Raw genomic sequence first — 21,970 nt, 5'->3', positions numbered from 1 at the left:
GACGTCACAATCTCTATCCCTTGTTCGCAAGCGGCAGGTCTCTGCATGGTCGATGTTTGACAGACGTGAAAATGATAAGTTTCACTATTGTACCGTTCGTCATTTGATTGACAGTCCTTTGTCGATGCTTGTAAGCATTTCCACTATCTTTCTGCGTGTTTCACTGTTCGTCGTTGGAGAGACCATCATTGTTCGATGTTTGGAAGCTCCGTTTCTCCGTCTGCGTTAGAATGTGACACGTTTCACTGTTCGTCATTTGGGAGACTATTACACTTCGATGTTCGAAAGCGTTTTCACCACACGTGATTTCAGAGACGTTACTGGTTCGATGTCTGAAAGACATATTGCAGCATCTGCCGTCTGAAAGAGACATGTGACCTGTTCCCGCCGTTTGAAAAGGAACATTTTGCTCATTTTATTTTGAACTGCTGTTTACCGTTCGCCTTTTGAAAGGGAAACCTGGAACATGATTCGTCGTGTCAAAGAAAGAGAGTGAGTGGGAGGCAATTCATTTTCTAAAAAAAAGAAAAAGAAAGGCGAACAGCACTGCAATTTAAAACGAAAACAGAACAAAACAAGAGAAATTTCATTTGCCGGTTCTCGAGTCGAGCGACGTTGTATTGCAACACAAATGCCATCCAAAGTAATTATTGTTTTCATATCATGAGGACCCTCTGTCGGGTTAAAAGGAAGGGTAATGATCTATTATTATCACTGCTGGCTGAACTGAAACCATGTGTGTGTGTGTGTGTGTGTGTGTGTCGTGGGCTGGGGGCGGGGTTTTATTTGTTTGTTTTGTATGGTGTTTTTACGTTGCATGGAACCAGGGGGGTTATTCAGCAACGGGACCAACGGCTTTACGTGACTTCCGAAACACGTCGAGAGTGAACTTCTATCACCAGAAATACGCATCTCTTACCCCTCTATGGAATGCCCGAGAATCGGACTCGCGGCTAACACCGTACCGACCACACCACTGAGGTGCTCTATATATATATATATATATATATATATATAATATTATATTTATATATATATATATTATCTATTATATAATATATAGAAAGTATAAGCCACGAAGGAAAAATAAACAACGGTGTTTCTGCAAGATCTTTCGACTGAACGTCCTTTACTCAGCAGACAAACTGACCTACATGAGAAATTGAGGTACAGCAAAGGTCGTATAACTGACAGATAGGGATAATAAGGAGATTAGTACCTAGAATCCGACACACCTGTAGAAGGAGTAACCTTTCCAAACAAGCATAAACATGGGTACAATTTAAGAACAAAAAGATTAAGTACAACTGTTCGGACACATGGACAAGACAATTAAAGGATTATACAGGGCGGCAGCTGGCCAAATTCAGATCTTTGGTAAACAAAAACTTATTCACAAAACATATTAAACATACATATACAAAGAAAATATCTCTAAGGCAACTAATTTGTATTTAAGTCTGTAATTGTATCTTTGAGGTCATTCTTAAACGTGTTACAAATACAAGGGTCTAAATGAAACAGGCCACGACTAATATTAAAATTACAGTGGGAAGTAAGTTGTATTATGGCAGATTCTAAAAGATTTTGTAATAAGACATCTTTTGATCTTGCAATTACTGAACTACCAATCCAATTTATCCGGTAGTTGTTTTCACTTAAATGGATGAATATTGCATTAGATGTTTGCCCAGTTTTGACAGAATATTTATGCTGTTTTAATCTTACTTCTAAACCCTTGCTTGACTGTCCGAGATAAAAAGAGGGGCAGTCCATACATGGAATTTTATATATTATGTTGTTGCTTTCCCTGGGGCCATTTGTTATGAACATTCCTTTCAGTGTGTTATTATATGAAAAAACAAAGTTGACCTTAAAGGCTTTTAACAATGATCTAATGGTTTCAAATCCGTTAAAATAAGGCAAACTAAGAACGTTCTTAGCATTTTCTTTCTCTGTGTTACATTATAAAACTTTTAGTGGGCTTTATTATTACAAATATCTAGTATATGTGAAGGATAATATAAATCTCTCCCTATTTTTCTTATGTATTCTATTTCTTTATCGAAATATTGGGGACAATGCTCGTAAAAATATAGAAGAAAAAATTGATACTTTGATGTTAAGATGGTGGCCTAAATAGAAATGCGCATAAGTTAAGTTGTTGGTTGGTTTCCTATAAATACTGAATTTACATTGAAATGGTTTTCTATGTATCAAAACATCTAAGAAAGGGAGGCAATTGTCTTTTTCCAATTCTAGAGTAAACTTAATCCATGGTACCTGGTTATTTAATTTAGAGAGTAAATCATTTACATCAATACCAGCAGGCAGAACAGCTAAAATATCATCAACATATCTATAAAACTTTACAGGAATATAAATGATACTAGTTAAGTAGCGTTTTTCAAAGAATTCCATGTACAAGTTTGAGAAGAGTGGTGATAAAGGTTGCCAATTGCCATGCCAAATATTTATTGATAAAATTCACCGTTGAATATAAACTTACAAACACAAATGCACAACCTAATGAGTGAAATAATGTGACTTACAGGTAGAGTAATTCATACTGATAATAGGCCGCATACGGTTATTTTCTTTGTGCGTTTTGACTAATCCGTACAGGTGAGGTAGCGAAGGAAATTTGACTGACAATTTGCCTAGTAGATCTGTTTTATCTTTAAGGATATTTTTCACTGTGCTATTAAAGATTTTATGACTTGATCAAAGGGATTTTTTTTTTAGTTTTTTATGTCACATCATCATCCAGTAGGGCTAGAATGCGTGATATGTAGTCAGCTTTATCGAAAATTATTATACTATTTGACTTATCAGCTTTTGTAATGTGGATAGTAATGTGCTTTTTAAGATCGGTCAAACTTTTCTTATAGCGAGCAGGGGCAGGGAAGTTACTTTCATGCTTAACATTGGCAGCTCCGTAAACAATACCTTTAATTATGTCAACATGATTTTGAGGCAGATCACAACATTTTTCAAATTTACTTAGGGATGACGCAATCATTAAAGCAGAAGGTCGCCTCGTTATAAAGAGAGATAAATCATGTCCAAGCGCACTTTCTTTATAACGAAGCGACCTTCTGCTTTAATGATTGCGTCATCCCTAAGTAAATTTGAAAATTATTGTGATCTTCCTCAAAATCATGTTGACATAATTAGATGTTTTGATACATAAAGAACCATTTCGATGTAAATTCAGTATTTATAGGAAACCAACCAACAACTTAACTTATGTGCATTTCTATTCAGGCCACCATCTTAACATCAAAATATCAATTTTTTTCTTCTATGTTTTTACAAGCATTGTGCATTGTCAGTCCCCAATATTTAGATCAAGAAATTGAATACATAAGAAAAATAAGGAGAGATTTATGTTATCCTTCAAATAATATATTAGATATTTGTTATAATAAAGCCCACTAAAAGTTTTATAATGTAAGTAACACGGGGAAAAAATTCTAAGAACATTCTCAGTTTGCCTTATTTTAACGGATTTGAAACCATTAAATCATTGTTAAAAGCCTTTAAGGTCAACCTTGTTTTTTCCTATAATAACACACTGAGAGGAATGTTAATAAAAAATGGCCCCAGGGAAAGCAACAACATAATATATAAAATTCCATGTATGGACTGCCCCTCTTTTTATCTCGGACAATCGAGCAAGGGCTTAGAAGTAAGATTAAATCAGCATAAATATTCTGTCAAAACTGGGCAAACATCTAATGCAATATTCATTCATTTAAGTGAAAACAACCACCGGATAAATTGGATTGGTAGTTCAGTAATTGCGAGATCAAAAGATGTCTTATCACGAAATCTTTTAGAATCTGACATAATACAACTTACTTCCCATTGTAATTTTAATATTAGTCGTGGCATGTTTCATTTAGACCCTTGTATTTGTAACATGTTTAAGAATGACCTCAAAGATATAATTACAGACTTAAATAAAAATTAGTTGCCTTGGAGATATTTTATTTGTATATGTATGTTTAATATGTTTTGTGAATAAGTTTTTGTTAACCAAAGATCTGAATTTGGTCAGCTGTCGCCCTGTATAATCCTTTAATTGTCTTGTCCCTGTGTCTGTGCAGTTGAACATAATCTTTTTGTTCTTAAATTGTACCCATGTTTATGCTTGTTTGGAAAGGTTACTCATCCTCCAGGTGTGTCGGATTCTAGGTACTAATCTCCTTATTATCCCTATCTGTCAGTTATACGACCTTTGCTGTACCCTCAATTTCTCATGTAGGTCAGTTTGACTGCTGAGTAAAGGACGTTCAGTCGAAAGATCTTGCAGAAAAACGTTTATTTATGGATTTATCACGTTCCAAACTTTCGTGATTTAGTTATGCAGTCCATAACCATTATTGAATATTCATGTACAATGGATATGAGGCGTTTTATTCCAATCTATAACTTCTCCCTGAAAACATTCGTGCAATAAAAATGTAATCACTCTCTCTGTCATTATAGATATATAGATTTTCAAGCTCCATCGGCATTCCTACCCAAATGCAAGTACAGGGTGTTCATAAAGTCCCAGTACCATTCTGGGTAATAAACACTTGTAATGGTACTGGGACTTTATGGACACCCTGTATATTACCCTCCTTCTCATACCCAACCTTCATGCAATCCATAATTACAATTCAATATCCACAGAAGTACCTCCTTGTCCCACTTCCATCCTTCCTGGCTTGCATTATGGAGCCTCACCCCGCTGCCGTCTGTCTGTCTGTCTGTCTGTCAGAGAGTCCTTGGAGACTCCTTCTCCACCTCCTCTTCCTCCTACGCCTCCTAGGGGAATCCTCAATCCCGCTAATCTCCACTAAGTTAACGCGGTGTGTAAACTTTTCCTTTCATCCGTTTCTGTTTAATGCTCCTGGCGTCTGTCGAAGGAAGTCTCAAGTTCGTGAAGATGGGGGACAAATGGTATTAATGTTAACAGGGTCAGTTCTGCCCTGGGCTGAGTGAGAGTAGGTCGTTGCCAAGGAGGGAAAGGAATGGAATGTTGGTGTTGTTGTTGCTGCTTTTATTATTATTATTATTATTATTATTATTATTATTATTATTATTATTATTATTATTGTTGTTGTTGTTGTTGTATGCTGGAAGTAAACCCTCTTTTAAACATGTTTGTTAAAAGTGATTGATGCCCTCAGCTGCATTAATTTTATAAAGGTTCTTCTCTATTTTTCTAATTATTGAGAAAACAATAATTAGAAAAATAGAGAACCTTTATAAAATTATTGCAGCTGAGGCAACAATCACTTATAATAAAACATATTATTATCATTATTATTATTTTATTATTATTATTATTATTATTATTATTATTATTATTATTATTATTATTATTATTGGATTAATTTAAAAAGTAAATCCACAATAGTATGTCTGTTTGACAAGGAGGACCATGCAGGTAATCGAAAGCTTTCTGCTTTATATTTTAAATACCAAAATCAAACAGAAATAACTATTGCGAATTTACTTTTCCATTTTATTGACTCGTGTGATTATGAGTTTTCTTTGAATTATTATTATTATTATTATTATTATTATTATTATTATTATTATTATTATTATTATCACTTTTGAGTTATCATGATGGAAATCAACTCGAGAGTTCTGGATTCGGTCCCCACGTGAGACGGGGATTGGATTACTAATATATACTAATCTTAATATTGTTCTTGTTGCTGTTATAATCGCGTTATCAACTCGTGAGTAACTTTACATGACATTATCATTATAAAGAGAATTGAAAACAATTTCGAAAATGGGACGTTGGACACGCTTTTGTGATTCCTTTATATTTCTTCTCTATGGAATCTTCAATTAAAGACACCACACACACACACACACACACACACCACACACATATATATATATATATATATATATATATATATATATATATATATATATATATATATATATATATATATATATATCCACATCGATGGATCGATCACTCGATGTCACAGATACGTATGAGCTCTGCCCCTGCCTCTCGACAACTTATACGAAAATTATTAATTCAGCAAGCAATTCATGCATTATGAAGTTCAGTGCATCCGACTTGCCCGTCAGCTGGGCGATGCATGCATTGCATAATTCATCGCGTATGACTTGCATACGTCTGCTTACGACAGGGAACCTGTCTCGTCATTCTCTTCACTGTTCGTTCGGTTCAAAAAAAAATTCAAAACTGGTAATTCAAAACGAACTTCTTTTCATGAAGAGTAGAGTCAAGATATTGACGTCTTGATCATATTATCAGCTTCAGTTCTTGTTATATGTTTCATAAATTTAATTGCTGAGTTTGGGTATATATTTAAGCTTTTAGTACCTTCGAATTACAAATACTTGAGTTCGACGGTGGTTTGTAAGGTTGGAATTGGTATCAACTTATACCTCACTTGTTGGCCGAGTCGACACCCTCACTGAAGTCCTGATTTCTCCTCTGTCCGCTGGTTCGAATCCACGAGAGGACGAAATTATTATCAACTAAAAACTTCCCCTTCGGTTAACATATATGAAAATATATTGATTCCGAGGTAGAGCGAACTGGACATTAAAGGACATTTGTAGCTTAATGCATATATATGAATCACGGTGATGTGACAATAATTCATATACATATACATTTACAATGTACTTGTAGATCACAATGGGGACACAAAACCTTAGGCAAAGTTCATACTTTTGTTAGATATAGGAGCAAGTATAAGTTTATGACTATGTGATATAGATAATTCATACACCATACGTATGTATATATGTATAACTGAATCACGAAAGTTTGGAACGTGATAAATCCATAAATAAAGGTATAAGCCACGAAGGAAAAATAAACAACGGAGTGTCTGCATTACTCAGTTTGTCTGCTGAGTAAAGGACGTTGCGTCGAAAGATCTTGCAGATATTCCGTTGTTTATTTTTCCTTCGTGGCTTATACCTTTATATATGTATATATGTAGGTTTATAGATGCATTGATGGACAGATAGATGAACAGACACCTAACATACTTACTTAGGATTCACCCTAAAATAACCGATGTCTCTCACCAAGGAAAGATTTCAGCCTTGGGTAGTCACCATTGCATTGTGATCTGTGAAAAACAGGCAGAATTAAAAGTGAAGAAGATAAGCAAACGTAGTCCAACATCTGCTCATGCACAGTGAAGAAAATGTATGAATTCGTGAATTGAAATACCATCAGGGGAAAGTTATCTAAATCAGATGGACAACAACGGGAACTAAAGACAAATTCGGTCTATAGATAACCTACACAAAAATGGAAGGATTTGTTCAGTAAAATCCCATTTTGATTCAATGGCCGTTTGCAAACAAAGAGCAATGCACATCTCTGAGGAATCTATTTTTCAAAGTGAGAAAAACTTCATTTTTGAGAGAGAGAGAGAGAGAGAGAGAGAGAGAGAGAGAGAGAGGGATAGTTACAAGGATTAGGATGTCTCAAAGACTTGTTAGTCCATCCGAGGAGACATCGTGTGCTCACTTATCTCTGGGAGGATATTTTACAAGTGTCCTTATGATTTTGTCTAGTTTTTTTTTTTTTTTTTTTACTCTTCCACACTGTTGCCGTTTACGACTTCTGGTGGCTGTTTATTCCATGAGTCACATATCTTGTATGTAGAGAGAGAGAGAGAGAGAGAGGTGCTCACTTTCATAAGGAAGAAGGACATTTAGATTCAATTGCAACGAGAGAGAGAGAGAGAGAGAGAGAGAGAGAGAGAGAGAGAGAGATGCTTACTTTCATAAGAGAGAAGGACATTTAAATTTAATTGCAATGAGAGAGAGAGAGAGATAGAGAGAGAGATTACTTTCATCATAAATGAACACTGAAATTCAACTAATGAGAGAGAGAGAGAAGAGAGAGAGAGAGAGAGAGAGAGAGAGAGAGAGAGAGAGATGCTTACTTTCATAAGAGAGAAGCACATTTATATTCAATCGTACTGAGAGAGAGAAGAGAGAGAGAGAGAGAGAGAGAGAGAGAGAGAGAGAGATTACTTTCATCATAAATGAACACTGAAATTCAACTAATGAGAGAGAGAGAGAGAGAGAGAGAGAGAGAGAGAGAGAGAGAGAGAGAGAGAAGAGATGCTTACTTTCATAGATAGAAGCCATTTATATTCAATCGTAATGAGAGAGAGAAGAGAGAGAGAGAGATGCTTACTTTCATAAGAGAGAAGCACATTTATATTCAATCGTACTGAGAGAGAGAGAGAGAGAGAGAGAGAGAGAGAGAGAGAGAGATTTACTTTCATCATAAATGAACACTGAAATTCACTAATGAGAGAGAGAGAGAGAGAGAGAGAGAGAGAGAGAGAGAGAGAGAGAGATGCTTACTTTCATAAGAGAGAAGCACATTTATATTCAATCGTAATGAGAGGGAGAGAGAGAGAGAGAGAGAGAGAGATGCTTACTTTCATAAGAGAGAAGCACATTTATATTCAATCGTACTGAGAGAGAGAGAGAGATTACTTTCATCATAAATGAACACTGAAATTCAACTAATGAGAGAGAGAGAGAGAGAGAGAGAGAGAGATGCTTACTTTCATAGAGAGAAGCACATTTATATTCAATCGTACTGAGAGAGAGAGAGAGAGAGAGAGAGAGAGAGAGAGAGAGAGATTACTTTCATCATAAATGAACACTGAAATTCAACTAATGAGAGAGAGAGAGAGAGAGAGAGATGCTTACTTTCATAAGAGAGAAGCACATTTATATTCAATCGTAATGACAGAGAGAGAGAGAGAGATGCTTACTTTCATAAGAGAGAAGCACATTTATATTCAATCGTACTGAGAGAGAGAGAGAGAGAGAGAGAGAGAGAGAGAGAGAGAGAGAGAGAGAGGTTACTTTCATCATAAGTGAACAATGACATTCAACTGTAAAAAGTGAAGGAATGGGCGAAACATGAGCCACAAAGAATATGGATTCATGAAACAAAACACAACATGGACCACCACCATCGCAGCGTTCCCCAGGGCTTTCGAGAAACACACAGCATCACGGCCAGCAGACAGACAGACAGACAGACGCTGCTCCTTCATCTGCTAAAAACTGAAGGACCTGGTAGTTTCGTTTTCCCGGAAGATCGTGATAATCCAAAAAGAGAACGTTTCCCTGCTCTTGACCTCTTTCGTTTTCCCATCTTTTATTCGTTTTCTTCCTGGAGTTTTGTCGCACATTTTTAATTGGGGTGGGGGGGGGGGGGGGGTTGGGGGGAGGTGAGTTGTTTAAGGTTTTTCTATACAACCGGTTTAGTTCATTCGTTGCTTTGCATCGGGTTTCATCTCATATTCGTTGTGGATTTGTATACCCCCCCCCCTCCTCCTCCCCCCCCCCCTCTCTCTCTCTCTCTCTTCTCTCTCTCTCTCTCTCTCTCTCTCTCTCTGAGAATTTGAAAAGAACCATTTCTCTTATGAAAGTAAACCTTGCCCTTCTCTTTCCTTTACTACAACTGAATTTAAATGTGCCTTTCTCTTATGGAAGTAAACTATATATCTCTCTCTCTCTCCTTTTATTATGGAAGTAAACTCCCCGCACTCTCTCTCTCTCGTTTGCTCTCTAATTACGATTGAATACAAAGATTCCTTTCTTATGAAAATAACCGCCACTCTCTCTCTCTCTATCTCTCTCATATGCAAATAGGATCTTCTCTCTCTCTCTCTCTCTCTAATTACCATTGGATATAAATATGTTCCTTCTCTCTATACTCTCTCTTGATGCAAATAGGATTTCTTCTCTCTCTCTCTCTCTCTCTCTCTCTCTCTCTCTCTCTTGGCTATCTAATTACGATTAAAAATAAATGCGTTCCCTCTCTCTCTATCTCTCTCTTATGCAAATAGGATTTCTCTCACAAGAAAAAATAAAAGTGCTCTCTCCTCTCTCTCTCTCTCTCTCTCTCTCTCTCTCTCTCGTATGAGGAAAAATCTCTCCGGGTACCTTTTGGGAACGTTTAAGAACTTTAGAGATTTGGCCAATAAAAGCTCCCTCTCTGAGCTAAACTTTTTCGCTTTCTCTTTCCGTCCGGACTTCAAATCACACCAGCAGTATGATTCTCCTCAAACGTTACATGTCCTCTGACTGGAATATTTTCGATGCACTTCTGAGTTTACTCATACGCATGCGCACGCACGTGCACGCACACACACAGATAATATATATATTATATAATTATTATATATAATATATATTAACTAGATATATCATATATATATATAATAATCATATCTATATCTATATCTATATCTAATATCATAGGATTTAGATATATATATATATATATAATATTCTATATATCTATATATATATCTATATTTATATATATATATATATATATATATATATATATATTAATTTATTATATATAATAAATCTATATCTATATCTATATCTATATCTATATATATATAATATTTATATATATATATATATATATAAATATATATATATATATATATCTGTTACATAAAAGAGGGCTATGATATATTTTAAATGTTGTGTAATGTGATGTGCTATGAGTTTCTTGGAATGTGGAGAATCATCATTTAACTTCCCTAGAGACAGTCTTTGAGGTGACGAGCTTTGGGAATGCTGATGTGTATTTCTGGGATGGTGTGATATCAAAATTGCTGTGTGTATGGATCTGTGGATGTCCTGTCGCTATGGGCGGATCGCAGAGGTGCTTTGTGAATCTAGTTCTAGGCAGTTACCTGGGGTGTGGACATTGTGTGTGAGTTTGTGCGTACGTGCGAGCTTCGTCCTTACATATGAGAATGTAGCATTACCATGAAGGATACATCTGTGCAAGAGAGGCGAGGAGCCAAGATGGCTTCTTCAAACAGTATCTTTGTATTAAGTGATGTGCATATTGCGTGAAAGGGAATAAGCAAGTTTTTTTTTGGCCAAAAGTGTGGCTGGATTGTATTTGAATATCTATTTCAGAGATGTTATATTTCAAATGATCTTTGATTTTAATCTTATGCTTATTGGAGTGTTCTCCTGTCTTCTAACAGGCGATTCTGGAGAAAGGGAATTGATCTGGAGAAGGGGAATTGATCTGGAGAAGGGGGATTGATCTAGAGAAATGGGAACTGATCTGAGATAAGGGATTTTGAGTATGGTGACTTTATTGGTGTAATGACTATGTTGACTAAGCCGAATGTTATGGCTAAACTGATGTTAGTTATTTGATTAATTACCGAGGGTTATCTGACTTATTTGGACTTTGAGTTTAACATTCCATTTAATTATTCAGTTAAGAACCTGAGTTAATTTGGCTAATACTTTGCTTTTAAATAAATGAATATTTCTGTAAGTTCCGTTTCTGATTTGATGACCTTGGATAATGGAGGGGGGGAAGGTGTGTCAAGAGAGAGAGAGAGAGAGAGAGAATGTGTTACCAGTTGCCTTTTGCTCTGGTCCATTGCTACCTTTTAAAATGGAAGAACAAGATTTTATAATCTCGTTATTAGTGGTGGCAGCGATTTTTTAATTATATTGAGCCTTTTGTGAGATTAATGGCAGCTTAAAGAGGCTGGTTTGAGAGTCTGGTTGTGGAACTGTGTTAAGATTTCCGTTAGTGGGTGACAATGATAAGAATTATTGAGCCGTTGATCTGGTACTGGGAGAGAAGAAATTCAATTAGTGTCAGCATTTTGACCCCGTGAGATTCCTCGAGGGTCTCTCTGTCACTCAGTTTGATTTGTGGGTGGTGAATGCTAAGTGCTTTCTTGTTCAAGTGCCGAGTATCGTTCTTACACACGCGAGTACGTGTGTATTAGCGTGTTTCCACATACACACACAAATTAGGCGATCAGGTGTTCTCTCATTGAAGACGTGAGTGTTATATTGTTTTTTTTGCCTTTGTTTATGAATCGTTTTTGGAGTTAAAGATTCAGTTCAGAATACCATTTTTTTCCCCATAGGAGCAGAACGTGAGATGAGTTTTTTTTTCTTGGCACATGTCAAAGGAGACGCATTCGTCTTGGTTTTGACACATGTATGCGTGTGAAGGTTTTTCATACATACAACTCAGTTCTGGGGGGTGCTTGGATTGCATTTTTTTGGCCCTTGGAGACGGTGTCCTCCACGGGGGGAATACTTGAAGGGAGGGTGAACTTCCTTTTTTTTTTTGTTTCGGGGTAATGTGGGTCAGTTTGGCCTTGATAGAAAAGTTCATTGTCATGCTGTTGAGTCCTTGACGACATAGTTCAATGCCACATCAGCTGATAGCCACGAGAGATGCTGTGACATGCCCGTAGGGTTTCTTTTAGAATGATTTTTTTTTTTTTGTTTTTTTTTCTTTCTTTTGAGTAAAGAGAAAATGAAATGCATATGAATATGGTACAAGTTTTCCTTACGCTTTGGAGAATGCCTTTACATGATAGAGGACGTGTTTATAACTGAGGATACAGAGATTATTTTATAATGGGGATGTGTTTGGGATATTGAGACTATTTTAAAGTCGTGATAATAAAGGGCTTGTGCTATTGGTGATGTCAAATGGTGATGATACTGGTTATGAATGGTGGTGATATTGGAGTTATGGGGAATGGCAATATTAAAAGCCCTTACTGGTAATACTGGAGATATTTTACGGGTGATATTTTACGGAGATATTTATGGAGAGATATTTTATGGAGAATTGTTTACGGGGAGATATTTAAAGTGCAATTATTTATGGAGAATTTTTATGGAGAATTATTATGGAAAATTATTATTACTGGAGATATTTATGGGGATTCTATGGGAGTTCACAGTGGTAATAATTTTTGGTGAATGTGCCAATGATTTATGAGCGGTGAATTTTGGTGAATTTTGGTGGATTTGGTGATACTGGCGAGTGCTAATATTGGGGATACTGATACAGATATTGGTGTTATTTTCTGATACTAACATGGGTACTTATAATGAATACTAAGGGTGGTGATATTTGTGAATATGGGAGGTACTAACCACAAATTTAGTTTTCCTTTTTTTTATATGTGTTCAGCAGATAATTGCTTGAAGTCTCCGTGAGTCACAGATGTTACAGGTGTCACAGGAATAGTTAACAGTGCCACTGATTTTTCTTTTCCCCTTTTTGGACGTCAGCCATCTCTGACGTAAGTTTTTTTATCATGGGCGAATTTAAATTTATTTTTCTCTTTCCGATCAGTTTGTGTAGATTTTTTTTAATATCTCAGTTCGTGACTTGGAATCATTCGGGAATGTGTTTATCATTTCAGCCGTTTGATGCTGCGAGAGATTTAGGGGAGAATTTTTGCATCTTTTGAATGTCTACATGATGGCACTACATATTTTTTTCTCTGGATCTTTGTGTTCCGGGAATTGTTGGCCTCTCACACAACTGTGTTTATAGCAACTTTGCCAGAGATAGGAAAATTGATTAAGTTTCTGGTGGCCTGTGCCGTAGTGAATATGGGTGGAAGTCTTTGTTTAGACACTTTGGATTTGGAGTTTTGAGTTATGGCACACTGATGATTTTTTTTCTTGAATTTCTTAGGCAATTTTATTTGTCGAGTTTTTGCCCTTTTCAGCAGTTATGCTAAACAGAGAGTTTATAGTTTTTTATTTTAATACTGAGCTCCTTAGAGAGGCTTTTCGAGGGTATTTTACTGGAGAATTGAAGATATAATATTTTGGCCATGTGATATTTTTGTTTTGTTGGAAATAGTCCATAGTTTAGGCCTATGGTGATAAGAGCTATGCTTAGTTCAATTATTTTTGCAGCCATTTTTGGTGCAAATGGAAACCTTTGAGAGAGGAGATATGTGGCAATATTTTTAAGTGTATCAGCTAGATGCATTGAGTGCTTTTTTCGGGGACAGAGTTTCATTTTTTGATTACCCTGCTTGGAGGTGTAATAATATTTTCTTATACTTGTTTTTATTCCACATGGGGTTATCGGTGAAATAGAAGAGAATAGGTGATATGGGGTTATTGGTGAAAAGGAGGGGACTACTTATATTGCCTGGGTGGTATTATTACTGATATGGTGATATGGGTGACTTTAGTCTTTGCTGGTGACTTTTTTGTGGTTATGATTTTTGGAGCTGAATTTATGGGGTATTACGTGCCAAAAGAGAGGGGCATTGTGGTTCTTTTGGTGTGGTGGCTCTTAAGGGGCAGGTGGCATTACTGTGATGCAGTTTTATGAGTCCCTATGGAGATGTTGCATTTTTTATATTCACCAGTGGTTATTTTTGGTGGCATATAATTGCTGAATTGTGGTGTTCTGTGGTTTATATCCCGAATAGGTGATAATTTGTTTTATATAATTGGGCAGTATCATGGGGAAGTTATATCTTTGAGACAAATTTTTGGGCATCTTGGTGATATCCTGGAGATAATTTTGTGAAATGTGCTTATATAATGGTGTCAGTATAGAATTTCTTGGAGAGTAATGGGTTTCTGACGTTGCGAGTCTGAATAGACAAATCTATAGCAGTTCGAGCACCTGACGTGTTCACAGGTGGATTTTTGCTTATAATGCTGTGATGAGTCCGGTTGCTGACTATGGCATTCTACAGATATTTACTTCGCAAGGGGATTGTTTCCAGTCGTTTCTGATTGCTGTAATTGTTGTGATAGCATATTCCGTAACGATACATATTGCATTTATGAGGGAAAAGTTGGATTATGTATATTATGTATATTATGTGCTTTGTAATGGGAAAGTTCACTTATTGCTGTTGTTATAATTTTTTCTCTTTTCCTACGAGATTTGTCGTAATTGGGGTTAAGCTTACATAGCATTTCTGTTTTGGACAGGAGATATAATTTGTCGGGGTATGTGAATTGCTAGATAAAATGGGTGTTTGGCATTATATTTCATGGAGATTAATTATATAAGCAGTAAAAGGGTTTTGCTGTTAGACAGTAAAGGGTTCTTGCTGATTTTGTGGGTTACTGAAATATCAGAGCTTCAGAGAACATTTTTAGTGATAATTTGGGCTGAGTTTGTTACGTTTTTTTTTCGGCTATTTTTCTTTTTTCATTCTTGTGAGAATTGGTGAGTTTGAAATGTAATGACAGAAGTCCGTAGAGTTGGTGTGTGCCAATGTGTGAGGTTGGTTTGAGGCCTTTTTTTTTTTTTTCTATAATAGGAGAATTGGATTGGAGAATTTAATATTTTCTTTACGGGGTTATGATAGTGATTTATGATTTAGCGATCTTATGGAGTTCCCTCACGAGATGTAGTTAGAAATTAGTTCAGTGGTCATATTAGTTGCGATTAATTGGGAAATGTTCAGTTAGTGTTTCTTGGAATTTTTGAGGTCATTATTTGACAGAAGTATGTCTGGGGTTAATTTTTCTTTAATTGACCGATGACACGACTGACAAACTGAACACCATATACATCGTTCCCCTACGGCCAGCAAGACGTCCTTCAACTACTGTGAAGATGTATGCTGCTGATGTTCCCACATGCGAGAGTTTCTATGAGTCTATGGAGTTCTACAGCGCTTTTGGACTATGGAAGCCGCCAGTTGTCTTCCACGGGGAGACGTTTCGCCTTTCTACAGTGTGTTTCATGTGTCCATGTAATTGCAGTTGCAGACCAATCACATACACGGGAGTGTGAGAAAGTTCAAGATGGAGAAATGTTTTTCTACATTCAACTGTTATTATAGCACATATGCAAGCTGTTGAGATAATGTGTGATAGACATTGTACTGCCAGAGACGTGCAGTTATTTTTACCATAGTGTTTTTTGAGCCGGCCAATGTGTTTTTTTATATGTATAAACTGTTCTATGTGTGCTATGGCTAGGCAGGTGCTAGCAATTCTGGGTGGCCGAGCTGCTGTTATATAAAAGAGGGCTATGATATATTTTAAATATCGTGTAATGTGATGTGCTATGAGTTTCTTGGAATGTGGAGAATCATCATTTAACTTCCCTAGAGACAGACTGTTCGAGGTGACGAGCTTTGGGAATGCTGATGTGTCTTTCTGGGATGGTGTGATATCAAAATTGCTGTGTGTATGGATCTGTGCATGTCCTGTTGCTATGGGCGGATCACAGAGGTGCTTTGTGAATCTAGTTCTAGGCAGTTACCTGGGGTGTGGACATTGTGTATGAGTTCATGCGTACGTGCGAGCTTCGTCCCTACATATGAGAATGTAGCATTACCATGAAGGATACATCTGTGCAAGAGAGGCGAGGAGCCAAGATGGCTTCTTCAAACAGTATCTTTGTTATTAAGTGATAGTGCATACTGTGTTGAATGGGTAAGCATATTTTATTTTGGCCAAAGTGTGGCTGGATTGTATTTGAATATTTATGTCAGAGATGTTATATTCTAAATGATCTTTGATTTTAATCTTATGCTTATCGGAGTGTTCTCCTGTCTTCTAACAGGCGATTCTGGAGAAAGGGAATTGATCTGGAGAAGGGGAATTGATCTGGAGAGGAGGGATTGATCTGGAGAAATGGGAACTGATCTGTGATAAGGGGTATTGAGTATGGTGACTTAATTGGTGTAATGACTATGTTGACTGAGCTGAATGTTATGGCTAAACTGATGTTAGTTATTTGATTAATTACCGAGGGTTATCTGAGTTATTTGGACTTTGAGTTTAACATTTCATTTAATCATTCAGTTAAGAACCTGGGTTAATTTGGCTAATACTTTGCTTTTAAATAAATGAATATTTTTGTAAGTTCCATGTCTGATTTGATGTCCTTGGATAATGGAGGGGGGAAGGTGTGTCGAGAGAGAGAGAGAGAAAGCTATTGGGAATCGAGAGAGAGAGAGAGAGAGAGAGAGAATGTGTTACCAGTTGCCTTTTGCTCTGATCCATTGCTACCTTTTAAAATGGAAGAACAAGATTTTATAATAACGTTATTATATATATATATATATATATATATATATATATATATATATATATATATATATACATATATATGTATATATATATATTTATATATATATATACATATATATATTCAAAATTGCAAAATATTTTGATGTTTTTTTGGGTTTTTCATATTAGCTGTTTTTTTTTCAGTTAATATTAGAATCCTCTAAAAAGAAACAATTTTGATGGCCTTGTGCAAACACTGAGCGTGCAAACGAAAGAAAATGGAATCCTCGTGATATATATATATATATATATATATATATATATATATATATATATATATATATATATTATATATATATCCTGTGTTACATTTGATAACTTTAGAAGCTTCCCTTACTGAAGTCGACGAACTACCGATGACCTAATTCACTGCTCAAGTGTGTTCAGACTCAAAGGGACCTGAAGAGCATTGAATTGAATTGAATATAGAATTTAGGCCAGAGGCCAAACACTGGGATCTACGGGTCATTCAGCGCTGAACCGGAAATTTACAGTAAAAGGTCAGAAAGGTGTAACAGGAGGTTTGAAAACCTCGTCTTTGCATTATGAAACAATTGTTAGGATAGGGCAGAGAGTAAGATGGATCAATAGAATGCCAATGGAGGTAGAGTAAAAGGAACGAAAGGGGTTGTAGCTTGGGGGCAAAGGCACTCTACAAGGAACCTTAATTAAAGCCTACAGTGCGCCGCATGAGGTGCACTGACTGCACACTCCCCCCATACGGGGAATCACGTTGAAAAAGTTTCTCCACCAGTTCCGTAAGAATAATATATATATTTCAAAAATTTCTGCCTGCTAGGAAACCCGCTGACATTTCGAGTTAAGTCTCCACCCCCCCCCCCCCCTCCCCCCCCCCCCCACCCACCACTACGCCCCCCCCCCCCCCCGGAAAAAGACTTAATTTCACCCAGTTTCTTTAACATCCCACCCTCACACTACTCTCCCTCTACTACCCTCCCCCTCCCTCCCTAAACCCAACACAACGAAAATACAAACCCGCGCGCGAAAACGCTTCGCTATTGTTGGCATTGTATCAATAACCGGGCATCTCGGAGGCGATATTTTGTGGTGGGCCTCTCACACCCCCCCCCCCTCCCCCACCTCCTTCCCGCCAGCCCCCTCCCTCCCTCCCAACGGGGTATGTGTTTATTGGGGTTCTAGCCGCGTCCACCACAACATGCCACTTTAAGAAGTGAAGACGATAACATCACTAATATTGCGAATGCCCTGTTAATTAGAGTGTCATGAGAGATGGCTTTCAGTAAACATATACTCCAAGAAGAAGAAGAAGAAGAAGAAGAAGAAGAAGAGAAAAGAAAAAGGAAAAGAACAAGCAAAAGAATATGCATAACAATATGAAGACAGAAGAAAAAGAACCATAAGAAGACGAAAATGAAAACTAAATAAAAGAATAAGAAGACGAAAAGGACAACAAAGAAGAAGAAGAAGAAGAAGAAGAAGAAGAAGAAGAAGAAGAAGAAGAAGAAGAAAATGAAAACAAAGAAGAAGAAGAAGAAGAGGAAGGCGAAAATGAAAACAAAAAAGAAGAAGGAGACGAAATTAAAAACAAAGAAGAAGAAGAAGAAGAAGAAGCAGAAGAGGAATAAGAAGGAAAAGAAAAAAGAAGAAAAAGAATAAGAGGAGAAAGAAAAATAAGAGGTCAACAAGTAGGCAAACAAACGACTAATGAAACAAACAAAACTGTTATTTTTCCAGCGATCCTCAAGTTGAACAATTGCAATGCAAACACTCAGTTCCTCCTGCCCTCTTCCAGGTCTTCGTGCTCGCTGGAAGCATGCACCGGACCGTAGGAGTTTCTTGCGAAGAGTAATGAGTCACAATGAGGCCCTACATGATGACAGAGCTCTGCCATGAGCTTTGTTTGTTCCTGGTCACGTGACGGAACTCCATTTTTTTTTGTGGGGGGGGGGTAAGGGGTGACTTATGCTTATTCTCCCAATCTTTATTATAAACAACAGGTTGGCAACACCGTCTCATAAATGAACATCTGGAACGTATGTGCGAGCGGTAATGAGTCACACTGAGACACTCGACCACATCAATTTTTAAAGTCACTCCAGAAAATAATCAGGTTTCAATTCAAATACGATGGTATTACTATAGAAGATTCACATCAACCGTGCATCTGATGTCTAGGCCAGTCCCTTACGACGCTCCTGATTGGCTGTTGATAAGCCAATCACAGGGCTGGAAACTCTCAGTCTCTCTCGAGAGTTCATATAGGCAGGATGAATGCTCCACTTCTCCTGAGGCCTTTACGACGCTCTTATTTGGCTGTTCACAGGGCTGGAAACTCTCAGTCTCAAGAGAGAGTTCACATAGGCAGGATGTATGTTCCATCTCTTCTGAGGGATACTTTAGAAAGACGTATCCCTCAGGAGAAGTGGAACATTCATCCTGCCTATGTGAACTCTCGAGAGAAACTGATAGTTTCCAGCCCTGTGAGTGGCTTACCAACAGCCAATCAGGAGCGTCGTAAGGGACAGGCCTAAGCATCAAATGCACGGTTGATGTTAATCTACTATAGTATAATCAACACACTTTTGTTACAGTGTCAGTTTCCATAATTATTGCTTGCGTTGTTCTAGCTGTTGCAAATAATAGGAATACTTTATATTATGAATTGCTTTAATAGGAATAATGAGTAAACTAATATTGCAATTGTCATAATTAATGCTTGCGTTGTCATAGCTGTAGCAGAGATTACTATAATTATTTTTATGAAGCGTTAATAAACATTTTATAGGAATAATTATCATCCTTAAGAATATACAGAGTATATGCAGATGCAGTACACAGGCAATGGATGCGTTCCCTTTAAGCCTGCTACAAAATGTGATGAAAAAGGGGACATAGTTCTTTTCATCTCCTTCAAAAGATGACGCGATAGTGTCCTCCTTTGTAGTGGATGATGCATTTCGGTTTGCCTCTCTCTCTCTCTCTCTCTCTCTCTCTCTCTCTCTCTCTCTCTCTTCTGCGTCTAGTAATGGTGACGTGAATATAGCTGTTCCCTGAGACAGAATAAGTACGTCGAAATCTCGTCGTAAATTTGACAGGTACAGAGCAAGACAAATAGATTGATAAACACAGATGGATACGTGAATAAATAACAAAAAAATACTTTCTAATAGATATAGGTGGATAGAATGTTGCTCCAAACTGTTTACAGATTTCCCAGGTGGAAAACTATTCTGAATAAACAATATATAGGGAAAACTGACGAGTATCTCTAGTCCATGACCAAATCAAATAAGGAATAGAATAGGGGAAACTAGGAAGGTTTAGACTTAACAACGAAGGAATATATTTATTTTTTTTCTAATTAATCAACGACAATGCTCTTTATTTCACTCGATATCATAACTTAAACGTCTATTATTTTCCCTCTTATCTCTACAAAGTCATAGCCTTATTTCACTGGACTTTCCAGTTAACTCTATGGCATTACTGTCTTTTAATCGACTTTCCAGTTAACTCCATTACGTCACTGTCTTTTAATCGACTTTCCAGTTAACTCCATGACGTCATTGTCTTTTAATCGACTTTCCCGTTAATTCCATGGCGTCACTGTCTTTTAATCGACTTTCTAGTTATCTCCATGACGTTAGTCTTATTTCACACGGCTTTCCAGTTAACTCCATGACGTCACTGTCTTTTAATCGACTTTCCAGTTATCTCCATGACGTTAGTCTTATTTCACTCGGCTTTCCAGTTACCTCCATGACGTCACTGTCTTTTAATAGACTTTCCAGTTAACTCCATGACGTTAGTCTTATTTCACTCGGCTTTCCAGTTACCTCCATGACGTCACTGTCATTATTTCAATCGACTTTCCAGTTACCTATAAGTCGTCACTGTCATTATTTTAATCGACTTTCCAGTTAGCTCCAAGACTTCACAGTCTTATTTTAATTTAAAATTCGTTACCTCCATAACGTCACAGCGTCATTTCATTCGACTTTCCATTTATGTCTATGACGTCACATATTTCAATCCACTTTCCAGTTAACTCCACAACGCGAGTCTTATTCCATTCGACCTGACCGCCCTTCCTTTCTTTCCAGTTACCTCCACGACGTTACAGAGAAGAATAAATTGGTTCGACTCCACGGCGACGGTTCCATCACCTACGGCATGAGGTTCACGACGACCTTGGCCTGCATGATGGACCTCCACTATTATCCTCTGGACAGTCAGAACTGCACTGTTGAAATCGAGAGTTGTGAGTAATGGATGACAGTTCATATTTCTTAGGTCTGCCCATTTTTTTTATTATTTTCTTTTTAAAATAGTGTATATACTTTTTATAATAGTTTATATACAATGTATATAATATATAAATATATAAACATATATTATATATATGTATATATATAAATATATGTGTATATTATACATATTATGTATGTATATATATATATATATATATATCTTTAGGGGTGGAATTCATAATTTAGACCAAAGGCCCAGCGCTGGGACCCATGAGGTCATTCTGCGTTGAAAGGAAAACTGAGAGTAAGGGAGGTGTTTGGAAGGTTTAACAGGAGGAAAATCTCGCAGTTCCACTATGAAATCAATTGTTAGGAGAAGGTGGAAAGTAAGATGAAAGGAAGAGAATATAAACGGAGGTGCGATAAAAAAAATGAAAGGGGGCTGCAGCTACGGGACGTCGCAAAGAACCTTGAGTAATGCCTACAGCGCACCGCGTGAGGTGCACTGATGGCCCTAACCCCTTAGGGCTTTTAAAACTTCTACGTCTGGCCCGAAGGATCAGTCAGTAATTTATATGTGATATTCATTTGTAGTAAATTAAATTTTACCCAAGAGGTTGCAGTAATGTAAAAACTTTTTGAATGGTTTTAAAGAATTTCTTTTCAGTTAAAATTTCTTCCACTGTGTGGTCTTTTAAAATACAAATTCTTTGGCGTTGATATTTCTGTTCAGTTCATTAAAATTTGCTTTACAGATACTTGCGTTTGACATATCACAGATTGGTGAGGGACAATGGTGTGCATTATAA

The 21,970-nt window shown here is 36.9% G+C and overlaps 1 protein-coding gene across 6 annotated transcripts in view; it reads left to right on the top strand.

The window, feature by feature from the left end:
* LOC135206072 (gamma-aminobutyric acid receptor subunit beta-like) overlaps window positions 1–21,970 on the top strand; it is a 195,637-nt gene that overhangs the window by 151,664 nt on the left and 22,003 nt on the right. For all 6 annotated transcript variants that reach the window (XR_010312670.1, XR_010312671.1, XM_064237269.1 and 3 more), the window contains one exon: window positions 21,015–21,172. Coding sequence is in view for 4 of the 6 variants with exons in the window: in XM_064237269.1 (XP_064093339.1) it covers window positions 21,015–21,172 (158 nt within the window). In the remaining 2 variants the exon portion in view is untranslated. The remainder of the gene's footprint in view (window positions 1–21,014; window positions 21,173–21,970) is intronic.

Source organism: Macrobrachium nipponense, chromosome 29 (assembly GCF_015104395.2).
Source record: "Macrobrachium nipponense isolate FS-2020 chromosome 29, ASM1510439v2, whole genome shotgun sequence".
In the NCBI taxonomy this organism is placed as follows: Eukaryota; Metazoa; Arthropoda; class Malacostraca; order Decapoda; family Palaemonidae; genus Macrobrachium; species Macrobrachium nipponense.
Note: the sequence above shows the minus strand (reverse complement) of the source record. Positions and strands in the feature narration are given on the sequence as shown.